We start from the raw sequence: 11,943 nt of genomic DNA on the forward strand, positions 1-11,943 counted from the left end.
ATAAACCTAAAACACATGTAAAACATTAAAAAAAGGGATTAACACAAATATACACTGTACAACACACAATGTTTATCTGTTAATTAAAAAACAAAACCGGCATGATTTTATTGAATAGATTTCCATGTTAGCACTACTTTCTTTACTCATACTGGCCCATCACTACATTTTGACAAAATGGAAAAAGAATAAAAAAAAAATAAAAATAAAAATATTACAACAAAGATCCAACGCTAAGTGCTATATGTACGGACTGAAATAATCCTCAGTTTATGTCAATCCTATCATCACATTTGTATGCAAACTTTCTAGCCTATGCTGTGCAGCAGGCAGATTTTGGCATGAAAATAACATTTCATACAACAAATAACATGGCAACCATAGGAAATAAAAATGTACAAGTGTATCAAAATAAAACAGAAGGTGTTTAATGGACAAAAAGTAAATCGTAGCCGTTTCTCCAACCACTGACAAATTAAATAACTGCTGTATAGCTTCCCTGACACAACATCGCCAACAATCACAATGAAAAAATATATTTCAGATCATAATTAACACTCTCTTGTACAGAATAAGGTTTGAAAGTCTCAAACGGAAACCAGGAATGATCGGTCCAGAAAAGTTCATGTGTTCAAATTTCTGAAAGAGACTTGAGATTCATGATTGATGCATGACGGATTTAAAGTTCAAGAAACCTCGTTGCATTTCATTATGGGACACACATAATCATCAGCTGAGGTTTCACTTTTTTAAACAGGTAACCCAATTTCCATTTTATGACATGGAGCTCCCTCAGTGGGCGGCTCAATGTCATGAATGAGGCAACATGACCTGAAATCCACCAATGAAACAAGAGGACCCCATTCAACTGCCTCATTTCAAGGCTTTGTGCTCCAGAGGATTTGGCTGAAATCTTCTGGCCGATACAGAATTTGAGGAAATCAGACATCAACATTAGTCTGAGCCTGCAACAGCTGACTGTTCCTACATGGTGAAAACCTAAAAATACATGATTCTTGCTTCTTCTTACAGCTATTGATTTGTACCATAACCTCGTTTCCTGCATGAAGTTTTACTATCCATACGAACTATTTCCTTTACGGTTTGACTGCGTGTGAACCACTATGTGTTTTTTTGCTAATGTGAATATCACTTATTCCAATGATACTAAAGATCAAGGCTATTACACAAGCAGAGTTACATGAGTAAAGGTAAGGTCACATTACACTTCTGTCCTGCGACTCTTCGCTCCGTCTCCTCTTCACTTCGACTGAAGCCGGCACGGTTTAGGCGCAGACGTGTTTAGCACATTACACCAGAGCATTTGTTAAGAGGCTAATGTGACCATACCTCGTGCAGACATGATGGAGAATTACAGAAGAAAGTTGTTGACTGGTGCACCCCGGTCGCTCACCTGGAGCGTGTCATACATTAAGGCTAAGACCTTATGGCAGCAGCCTGGGTTTGATTCCACCCTGGGCCCTTTGTTGCATGTCATCCCTTCTGGCCTGTTCATTTTTCATCTGTCCTCTCCTCGACCCTGTTTACACCTGCCATTAAAATGTGTTCTGGGTGATCCGATCAAGTGGACAGCATCGCTGTTCACACCTGTCTATCAGGTGTCCAGCTGAACGCTTGTCATATTTCATTACTGCTTACATCACTTCTGCTAGGAGGTCAAAGGGCCCCCAAAATGAGCGCAGGACAAGGCGAAAAAGGAACAACCACCACATCCTGCATTGATGAGGTGTATTCCAGTTACGCCCTTGTCGGGGACTCATCACAACACATTAGCATTCACACTACAAACGTGCATCCTGGACCACCTCTGCAAGTGCTGTGATGGAGCGCATCACAATGTGTCTTGGTGGTCTGTCTAGACTGTCCACTTGTGATCGGATCACCTTTAGATGCATGTTAATGGCAAGTGTGAGCAGGGTCTTTCTCTCTTCAGCTGTCACTATCTAAATAAAGCAGAACTAACCAAAAAAAATCTCTGTAACAAAAATGAAAAGAGAGAGAGACAAAGACAGCGACAGAGACAGAGAGAATGCCGACATGGAACCAAAAAGGAAAACGGGTGGGGGGCACCTAAAAAGGCACAGGTAATGGAGCAGCCAATGTTGCTCAGTAGGTCTCTGGTATAACAAAGTCAAACTCTGTGGCTCCCTGTGGGGGAGAGTTAATGGTTGACCCCGGTCGGGGATGATTATCAGGAGGCATGTGAGCGTCGGGCTCCACAAAGATGTCATCCCAGTTCAACATCCTGGTCTGGGTTGAAGAGTGGACGTCTTCGCTGACGCTCGTTATGTGATGCACGCTGCCATCCTCGGATATGACAGGGACCCCCTGCCCGCCAGTAGTCCATGAGTACGGCTTCATCTGCACCGTTTTACATGGCAGCAGTCGGTACAAGTTGTTGTCGCCGTCGTCTTTCTCTTTCCTCCCGCTGGGATCCTCGTTGTGGACTTGCTTGCAGTGGGTGGACAGTAACTGGTAGTTCATGAACATTTCATTGCACACCAAGCACTGGTACCTCCTCTCTCCCGTGTGGTGGATTTCGTGTTTAGTTCTGTACTCGGCCAGAGCAAAGACCTTGTTACAGTAGCGACACGGGTACTTCTTTTCCCACGAGTGGGTGTTGAAGTGGCGGCGGAGACTCGTCAGACACACGTAGGGGCGCTTGCAGACGATGCACACGTAAAAAGTCTTCCCGTCCATGATCAGCTCATAGTGATCCTCCAGCTCTGTTTTGGTCCTCTTCTTGTTTGGGCTGGTCTTCTGTGACGTGGCTGTTTTCTCCAAGGGTTTCAAGGGCGTTGCCATTAATGACCTCTTCCCCTTATTGGCTTTCGAGCCTCCTTCGCCTGGATCTTCCTTCACTGGGACAATGTCATAAGTATTTTCTCCAATATTGGCATACACTTTACAGCCTGATGAAATTGAATCAATCTCTGTGGCTGTGTGGAGTGTCACCGTCTTTTTTGTTGCAATCATTGATTTAGGAATGTTTGATTGATTTGCTGGCCCTTCAGACACATCCGAGAGCCGTATTTTGAAATCGCCTTGCTGGGATGAAGTAGAGACTTGCTTCTTGTGGACTCCCATTATATCGCTGTTTTCAGAGGACTGAGAGGCACTCGAAGGCTCCGGGGTGAAACTGCTTGCCCTGGCTGGAGTTGTGGGAGCACTTCCTGAGGAAACTCTTGCAGGGGAAGACGAGTTATTGGAGCTGCTGTCTGGACTGCACAGCGGGCTGCTGTTGGGCAAACTGGGGTTTGGACAGCTGATGCTGGGGGGTTTTGGAGCATCTGTTTTAACAGGGGTTTTGGTTTTCTCTGTAGGTTTTGCAACTGCTTGATCTGATTCTGTATTTTGATTCACTGATTTTTTTTCTGGATCAGCAGAATCCAAATCAATAACCTCCCCTGAGCTGGCTTTTTGATTGGCTGTGCTGGTTTGGGAGACGAACATGACATCGCTGTCCGAGTCATCATCATTACCCGCAGATCTGGTTGTCTGATTGAATTCCTCTGCAGATATCGAGAAGGACTCTGTGATGATCGGCATCATCTCTGTGGATGCGTCACTTTTGTTTTCTGTGTCCTTTGACAAGCCGGGGAGACCCTTCACTTGTGATAATGGTGACCCCAGGTTTGCAATGAACTTGACTCCCAGTATCTGTCCAGCATTTATGAGCTCCTCAAGCATGTCGGAGCGGACGCGGACAATTTTGGAGGTGTAAATGTAATTAAGAATCTCCTCAAAGATTTCAGCTCTGATGAAGTTTAACTCGATGACTTGTCCAGCGACGCTGAAGAGCTGGTGGAAATACGTACTTGAGGCAGACAGGATTGTTTTGTGAGCTCTGAATTTCCTTTCCTGTATGATAATGGTGACATCACAAAATATTCCATGGTTTCGCTGCTCGTTCATAGACTTCAGCACAGTTGCCGAGTACTGCGTGTCGGTCGCCGATATCAGCTTTAGACTTGGCATGACTGTGGAGACAAAAATTAGAGAAAACAAATCAGAATCACAACTCTCAAAGCACAAGTAAACTTAGTCAATTAATGTCCAGCAGTCAGAGAAGGTTCACTGAGAGGAAGCCTCTCTTTTGCCCTGATCACATCGACACAGATACACACATTCACGCTTGGAAGCTGCCCAGTAAAACCAGTTTCAGCTCAGGGCTGAGAAACATGAGATTCATCCTGCCCGTCCAGAGAACAAGGAGTACCTACCACAAGCTTGTTTGTCTAACCTTTAGGCCAGCACTGCCCCATCTAGGTGATGAGATGCTGTCATCTTGTACATCAGACTGTCACACTAGGATATGCTTCTGATATACCCGGACATTTTCTGGTTCTCTGGTGGATAAACTATGTGACTTATACTTCTTCTGAGATGAAATCTCTTCATCTATCTGATCAATCAACACACACACCGATGCCAATAAATATATAATAAGCTAATATTGGCACGGCAAATTTAGTGGCGTAGTTCCAGCTTCTAATACTTAGTCTATCAACACAAATTGTAAATGAATAGGACAAAATATTACAAAGCACTTTTCCTGTATAAGGCAAGGCAATCAAATTAAACACCCCAAACAGAGGCTCCAAATCAAGACCAATAATTTGAATGAAACTTTTAAACAGAAATTCAACATTGAACTCTTCATGGAGGGCTGATGTCAGGCTGGATTAGCTTAAGATGACTGTGACTAATAAACTGTCATTATATTCATTTTTTCTATAAAAATAATGACACCTTCTCGAAAAGGCCGAGTTGCAACCTTTAAGCAAACTTTAAGCAAAAATGACAGCTTGAATGTGAAGTTCACTGTTTGTAGCCATAAGTAAATGTGAGACATGTCAGTTTTGTTTGTCAGGCAACAAAAACAACAACGTTAGCTGACGTCGGCTAAGTAGCTGACATTAGCTAAACCTTAGTTTGCCAAAGTTGTAGTAACTAGCTGAAATTTCAGTCTCGCGTGACATCGCGTAAGTGCACAACTACATTTATTTAACTTTAACGGGGACATTAGCTGCTTGGCAAATCTATTATTGTTGTCATCGATGTGTTTAAAGTAATATTCAAACGCTGCTGTTAGCTAGTTAACAAAGGTAACGCTAGCTGGGTTTCCTCCCTCCTTCCTCTTTAATGGGAAAATGGACAGCACGGCCTGCTGTTTAGCAGCTTGTTAGCATGCTAGCTTCAAATACAATGCAATGAAAACATGCTACTACGAAATCTTGCTACATGATTTGGCGGCACATGAGATAAACTCTGCTTACCTGCAGCCCTGGTGTTTTCTGCCAAGACTACCGCTACCACCGACTGTAGTCACTTAGCTGGCCGCAGACAATGGCTAACAACACAGCTTCCCCTGCCAACAGCTCTCGGCGCTCACTGCAGCCTCATTGATTGAGCAGCCACAAGGAGTCGCCGTCGTGTAGGGTTAGAAACTACAACATTAAAACTGTATGGCATTACAAAACATATTACAAAAACCAGGCTGAATTCACGATAGCCTAAAAACGACAATAAAACAGCCCCTGAGCGTTATTTCAATTTAAAACTGTTCACTTTTTCCACGCCGGGTTTAGCGTCGAGATAACTACCGGTTCACGCGTTTCGCCTTCAAAATAAAAGCGTAGGCATTATTGATATCTCAGTGGACAATATATGTAATAAAGTAGGTCACATTTTGGAGCTCTGGGCAGGTTTCGATACTCTTGTAACATCGGCGCCTGCTGGAGCCCCTGTCATGCGATTGAGGTTTGCATGAAGCTGATCTGACACCGCCTTCCTCTCCTCTTCACTTAACAGAAAGCAGCGGTGTTGTGTATCATTCCAGGCAAATTAATTCCGCCTTGCCGATCGGTGAAAAGCATTTATCACACATGGTTCCGACGTTCCGCGAGTTTCTTCACTAGGATGGCGAAGGCATGACCCGCCCTACTCTACCTCTGATTGGCTTAGCCTGATGTTCTTCTCCGAATTCTAACCAATTCGTTTCTTCTAAACCTGCCAACCCGACCAACGAAGGCAAGCATTTTTATCTTAAGAGCTTAAACAACTGTTCATAGCTGGGGTTTTGTAAATAAGTTGAAGACTGAATGCAGACTTTTTTTTAACAGTTTTTTAACTGCAACTTCTGCCGGAACGACATCAGTGAAATTTTTATTACATGTGGCATTTATTAAAACTGCCCCTGTTCAACAAACTGAGCAGCAAACAAGCGCAAACGATCCTGTTCTGTCAACTCAATGGCGTATACTTTTATATTTTATATTCTTTTTTTCTCGTTTTGCTTTTGAATGTGTCTAACATCAGTGCATCTTTTTTGCAGTTTCTACTGGGACTGTCAAAGACTGACTCATTGAAGACTGAAGTACTAACCAGCTACCCTGATAATAACATCACAAAAAATGTTTACAATGTGTTAAAATCATATCTTAGTAATGACAGATAATGGTATCTTCCTAAATGTTTATAAATATAAATCATAGTTACTAAGTAATGTGTTCAGGAGATTGCAGGATGCATCAGAAATTATTTAAGTATCTGACTGTTCCGATTATTTATTTATTTATTTATTTATTTATTTATTTATTTATTTATTTATTTATTTATAATAGTTTGGCAGAGTACAGTTTCTTATTACAAGTACAAACGGAACTATGTGCAAATCGTAGTCAGGCAGGCCGGTATGTGTTTAGAAACGGACGTTCCAGGACTTCCTGTTATAGACGCTTATACTACGAACGGAGAAAAACAGAGAGGAGAGGAGACCTGGGAGTGAACGTGTGCCAAGTTCTCTATTAACTTCCGTAAGAATCCAAAGTTCTTCATCTAAACTGTGTCCTGTAGTTTCGGTGTGACCCTAAAACCGTTAGGAGGTCAGTGATGCCACTGTCGGATCGCTCGAGCTCCGACGGCAGCGGGGAGTCACGGAGTCCTCGGGCCCGGAGACCCCGGACTCGGTCCCGCAGCCGCAGCCGCAACCGCAACGATAGCCGTGAACAGAGCCTTTCTCCAGATAGCTTCGGGCCCAAACTGCCGAAGCCGCGGAACAAGGAGCGGGAACGCGAGGAACGGGAGCGCCGATTCCGAGAGGCGAAAAACCTCAGACGGATCCGCATCGGAAGCCCCCGCCGTAGTCGGTCCAGGTCGAGGTCCAGGTCCAGAGAGCGTCACAACAACAGCCACAGTCACAACCACAACCACAACCACTGGTCCGAGCAGCGGGACGCTCCTGGAAAACACGGAGGCTTCAGAGATGATTATTACTACGAGCAGCAGAGGGACGACGCTCAGAGACAGAGACAAGAGGCGTTTATTGCGAGGTAACACATAAAAACACAAGCGTCACAGCTAAAGGCTAATCATGGTGTTTCTTTTCATTTGATCCATCTTTGTTTACTCCAGTAATTTAGTGTTCAGGTCCATGAAACTAGCTGTATTACAAAAGACAGATTAGAAAGTAAGTAGTCAAAATTGAAGAAACAGAGGTGGAGAAATCCTGATATCCTCTAAGTATCTGTGAGCATTTTCAGTTAGTTAGTTAAGCTTTAATGGAAGATGAAGATTAAAGAGAGTCTTCCTTGTCAGGTACACAGTGAATTTTGTTCTCTGCATTTGAACCCATCCCTGAGGAGCAGTGGGCAGCCACTGGAGACCAACTCCAGCTCTCAGCCTTGCATCAAGGACCCTGACACAGAAAGGCCCTGCCTCAGCAGCAAGAAGAGAAACCTAGTGCATAAAATTCAAATCAAGCATCAGTGTTTTTAAAAAAAAAGACTTTATTTTGTTGCCCAAGTTTTTTGAGCACAATTGGACGCCCTCTACAGCTCATAAAAGGAAATGACTCAGCTTTCATATACATAGTCTGAAATGATAAAAATAATTGAATCCTTGAAGGATTCTTCTGTAGGTCATGATGAAATTAATTTAGATAATTAATTTCATCCTTCATTAATTTAGATAAGGGAGGATTATCTTCTTTAACTGTAACCAGCAAGTTTCACTTTTTTGAGTCTTTTTTACTCAGAAATTACATCACAGTTGGAATCGACTAATTTTCTGCTTTCTGCTACTGTATGTGTTTCAGCATTAAGGTAGGCAGTGATTTGAACATCGCCAGTTATTTGTTCGACTGCTGCGTGATCTGTCTGTCTTTCTGTTACAGGCGCCTGCAAGAGAGGGAGAGGATTGGTGAGTTAGGCTGTCCTGAAGTTTGGGGATATTCACCACGAGTGAAAGAGCCAGAGTAAGTTAAGAGTCTCCGCCAGAGAAACATGTCTATTGCATGATATTTCTCTTCTGGTACTGCACCTAAAGAGGATGATGGGTAGCTCACCTCTTGGTACGTACAGATGCATGAATCTTTGTTTTGTCTCCACCAGCTCTGATGAGTTCACACCTGTGGAAGAAGACGAGAAAAACAGCAGTTCAGACTCGAGCTCAGAAGGTACGGCCCACACAGTGTTTGAACATGAATGAATGACAGTCATACTGTGTGCTGCTTGAATTTACAAGGCATCCTGTCTTTTACTCACAGAAGAGAAGAAGAAGAAAAAGAAGAAGAAGAAATCCAAGAAGAAAAAGAACAAAAAGCACTCAGAAGACAGCGAGCTGGAATCAGATTCAGATGGTAAGACAATCATAATGTCGTTCTTTTAGGAAAGTCTTTGTAATTCTTTATTTTTTTAGCTGAATTATTATGTTTTCATGTTTCAGAAGAAGAAATAAAGAAGAAGAAGAAGAAAAAGAAGAGCAAAAAGTAAATATTAGTACTTACAGCTATAAAAGGCAGCTTCATTTGCACAGAAAGGAGGATTCTGATCAATCCCGTTTCCCAACAGGTCCAAGAAGTCCAAGAAGAAGAAGGCGAAGAAGAGCCGCAAGGAGTCGAGCAACTCCAGCAGCGAAGAGTCAGAGGAGGAAGAGGAAGAGGATCCCAACGGGGTCATGTGGGTGGAGAAGACCTGCATGGACGAACACGTGGTCGGTCCAGAAGCTCCGCTCACCCACATGTCCCAGGACGACAGACCTTTGGAGTGAGTCAGTCTGACGTTAGCGTTGTCACTGTTAGCATGTTAGCATGTACCTCAAAGCACTGCTGTGCAGCCATCACACAAATGTTGCCTCTGTGTTTAATAAGTGCATCTTTTCTGCTCTTCCAGCTTTGGTCATGCGCTGTTGCCAGGTGAAGGTGCTGCGATGGCGGAGTACGTGAAAGCGGGCAAACGTATCCCGAGAAGAGGTGAAATCGGTCTGACTAGTGACGAGATCGCAAACTTTGAGAAGTCTGGCTACGTGATGAGCGGCAGCAGGTACATAATGGTTACAATACTACTACTACTACTACTACTACTACCAATATGATTATTATACTACATATTATATCAATTGTATGATAATAGCAGCAGTTTAATAATCAGTGATGTTTCAGATGTGACTATGATGTCATGAATGCTTTTCCTGAGTGACATGTAACAAAAATATTGCACCAACACGTTTTCTTTTGTAGTGTTAATTTACTACAATTATACACAATATTTTGTTTGCAAAATAGTTGCAAAACATTTGCAGCAATTAAAATAACCATATTGTGGTCCAAAGAGATGCCCATCTTATCATTACTGTGATACTGACAAATTCCTAATGTAATCCTGCAGACATCGTCGTATGGAGGCTGTGCGTCTGAGAAAGGAAAACCAGATCTACAGCGCAGATGAAAAGAGAGCGCTGGCCTCCTTCAACCAGGAGGAGAGGAGGAAGAGGGAAAGCAAGATCCTGTCGAGCTTCAGGGAGATGGTGTACAGGAAGACCAAAGGCAAGGAGGAGAAGTGAATGTCGCATGTTACCCTTTAGTGGACGCCCTTACTTTTTGTCTCATGTCTCATAAATGTTTTATTTTTAGGAGGTTAACAACATTCAGTTTTCAAAGGATGTGCAGTGTGGAGGGAGGATTTTAACTGTAAAGAAATGTGTGTAAATGAGAATCTGAGAAGTACTCGGTTGTATTATATTCTCCATCCTGTTCACTCACTGGAACTCGTCTTTCCCTCTCAGCTGTTCAAAGTTAATTTTGTCCTGTACATTTTTACAAATAATCAGACGGGAAATAAATTTTCCACAAGAAGTCTTCTTGTGGTTTTCACATTTCGTTTCACAGTTTTGTTTGTGCTAAGAGTTTAACATTTACAGGAATTCATGAAGTGAATTAAAGAGAAACAACACTCAATAATTGTCCAGTATAAATGTTTGGTTTTGAGGGTCCCAAAGCCCCTTTTCAGAACCACTGATTTAGAGATGTCTTAGAAATTCTACCAAGTCCTACGATTCTGTATGGTCAACTAAGCTGCTACTTTAAAATATCTCAGCTGGTTAATAGTACTGGCTATTTTTATTTCTTTAGCAGTACGCTAAAAGCTGAGAAACATCAGTACTTTATCCTGTTTCAGTTAATTGCAGCTGGTAGATATTTACAAAATCCTGTGACCTGACAGTACTTCAGCAGAGGTGGGTGTTGGATTATTGATTCATCTGTTGTTTATATTTTCAATGAATTTTTCTATAAATTGTCAAAGCCCAAGGTGACGTCTTCAGATGTCTTGTGTTATCTGACTAACCAACCCAATTACATTTAATGAACAAGTCTCACATTAGAGCATTTTGTGTAATAAATTACCTAAAGGATTAATGGATGAATCACTAAATTACTTGAGTAATAAAATCGATTCATTTAGTTCTTAGACTTTTTTTCTGGGTCAGCTGTTGATGTATCATAACTATGTGATGACCATTATCCCAGACAACGTCTTCATATTTTCCTCAGGCACGACTTTGGATTATCAGATGAACAAGTTACAGTAGAAGCTCTACAGCGTATAAACAGGTGTAAAGCATTTATTTGATTAGAGCACCAACCTCTCATCTGTCGCTTTTAGAATTCAACATATGAGCCAAGAAGCCTGCTAAGATTTCCAGTATGGAACACTTTAATTGACAACAGGGAGAACCGCAAAGACTAACAGCTGAATGTTAAATATAATCTGATGCACAATAAAGAACGTTCTTCTCATCTGGCTCTTCATGTTTGTGTCTTCAGTGGATGTTCTCAAGCCCCTGTTGGGGAAAAAGAAAACATGATCATGAGCAGACTCAATGACAGCGTTTGACACATTGACTGACTGTTTGCCAGGTACATGTGTGTACACACACACACACACACACACACACAGGCGTCATCAGTGGTTAGCTGAGAGGATATAAAAAATCGTGACACTCAAAACTTTCTGAGGGACACATGCACAATTAAAGCAAACACGTTCATGTCATTGCAAGGTGTTATTACTACTGAAACATGGACAGTCACCTTGGCATCGTGGTAATCCCCTCTTCCTGAAAGTCGCCTGTCTCTCTCCATCAGCTGCCAGTGCCACGGAACCCGAGCGATCCTCTTTTCCTATACAGAAAACAAGAGTCTTTTATCAAGCTCTTCGCAGTAACGCTACAAGCACACGGACAAGCGGCACATTGAAGTGTTGAACGTCAGCTACTTTGTACTTGTTAGCACGGGCAGAGCAGCATTAGCAGCCAGCAGCCTCCTCACCTTTCCCCCGTTGGTGAATTTGTGGATTAATGCGGTGGAGACGCCAGGAATGATCAGACACGCAGTCACGACGGCGGCGCCTGGCAGGATTTCATACCACATTATTACAGCCTTGAAGTGTCAGGCGACAAACAGCAACTTTGAGGACAACCAGGTTGCCCTAAGACTGCCCACAACAGTTTATTTTGCTTAGATGCTAACAAAATGTCTACCCTCGTAACGACCTATGTTCTCTAACGGAACAAGATTAACACTTCCCGTCAAGGTTTTTCAAAAGAAAAACCTCAGCGCTGCAAAGACGGCGCTATTTGATA

General features: G+C 42.6%; 3 protein-coding genes across 4 annotated transcripts; 1 reads left to right on the top strand and 2 right to left on the bottom strand.

Annotated features, from left to right (window-relative positions):
* Nucleotides 1–52: 52 nt before the first annotated feature.
* On the bottom strand, nt 53–5,532 carry zbtb33 (zinc finger and BTB domain containing 33). The gene is made up of 2 exons (XM_070963467.1): nt 5,301–5,532; nt 53–4,001 (listed from the first exon to the last, which is right to left on the bottom strand). The coding sequence occupies exon 2, from the start codon at nt 3,997–3,999 to the stop codon at nt 2,128–2,130; it is 1,872 nt and encodes a 623-aa protein (XP_070819568.1). The 5' UTR covers nt 4,000–4,001; nt 5,301–5,532; the 3' UTR covers nt 53–2,127.
* Nucleotides 5,533–6,715: 1,183 nt separating this feature from the next.
* nkap (NFKB activating protein) lies at nt 6,716–11,098 on the top strand. 2 transcript variants are annotated; one of them, XM_070962998.1, is made up of 8 exons: nt 6,716–7,355; nt 8,198–8,278; nt 8,415–8,479; nt 8,570–8,662; nt 8,749–8,791; nt 8,874–9,068; nt 9,195–9,344; nt 9,690–11,098. In XM_070962998.1, the coding sequence occupies exons 1-8, from the start codon at nt 6,916–6,918 to the stop codon at nt 9,862–9,864; spliced, it is 1,242 nt and encodes a 413-aa protein (XP_070819099.1). In that variant the 5' UTR covers nt 6,716–6,915; the 3' UTR covers nt 9,865–11,098. The 2 variants fall into 2 exon arrangements, with proteins under 2 accessions (XP_070819099.1, XP_070819100.1); XM_070962999.1 differs by having other exon boundaries at nt 6,723–7,355; nt 8,755–8,791.
* Nucleotides 10,993–11,858, bottom strand: ndufa1 (NADH:ubiquinone oxidoreductase subunit A1). Its single transcript, XM_070963000.1, has 3 exons — nt 11,630–11,858; nt 11,393–11,482; nt 10,993–11,142 (listed from the first exon to the last, which is right to left on the bottom strand). Exons 1-3 carry the CDS (start codon nt 11,729–11,731, stop codon nt 11,122–11,124), a joined length of 213 nt encoding a protein of 70 aa, XP_070819101.1. The 5' UTR covers nt 11,732–11,858; the 3' UTR covers nt 10,993–11,121.
* Nucleotides 11,859–11,943: the final 85 nt, after the last annotated feature.

The sequence above is a fragment of the Chaetodon trifascialis genome, chromosome 5 (genome assembly GCF_039877785.1).
Source record: "Chaetodon trifascialis isolate fChaTrf1 chromosome 5, fChaTrf1.hap1, whole genome shotgun sequence".
Classification (NCBI taxonomy): domain Eukaryota; kingdom Metazoa; phylum Chordata; class Actinopteri; order Chaetodontiformes; family Chaetodontidae; genus Chaetodon; species Chaetodon trifascialis.

Bases quoted from the DNA above. Each gene is read 5' to 3' on its own strand.
- nkap (XM_070962998.1), top strand. From the start codon at position 6,916: ATGCCACTGTCGGATCGCTCGAGCTCCGACGGCAGCGGGGAGTCACGG. The intron at 8,480-8,569 runs GTACGGCCCACA...TTTTACTCACAG, and splicing joins TTCAGACTCGAGCTCAGAAG to AAGAGAAGAAGAAGAAAAAG. The intron at 9,069-9,194 runs GTGAGTCAGTCT...CTGCTCTTCCAG, and splicing joins CAGGACGACAGACCTTTGGA to CTTTGGTCATGCGCTGTTGC.
- zbtb33 (XM_070963467.1), bottom strand. From the start codon at position 3,999: ATGCCAAGTCTAAAGCTGATATCGGCGACCGACACGCAGTACTCGGCA.
- ndufa1 (XM_070963000.1), bottom strand. From the start codon at position 11,731: ATGTGGTATGAAATCCTGCCAGGCGCCGCCGTCGTGACTGCGTGTCTG. The intron at 11,483-11,629 runs GTGAGGAGGCTG...TTTTCTGTATAG, and splicing joins AATTCACCAACGGGGGAAAG to GAAAAGAGGATCGCTCGGGT. The intron at 11,143-11,392 runs GTGACTGTCCAT...TTTCCCCAACAG, and splicing joins GGGATTACCACGATGCCAAG to GGGCTTGAGAACATCCACTG.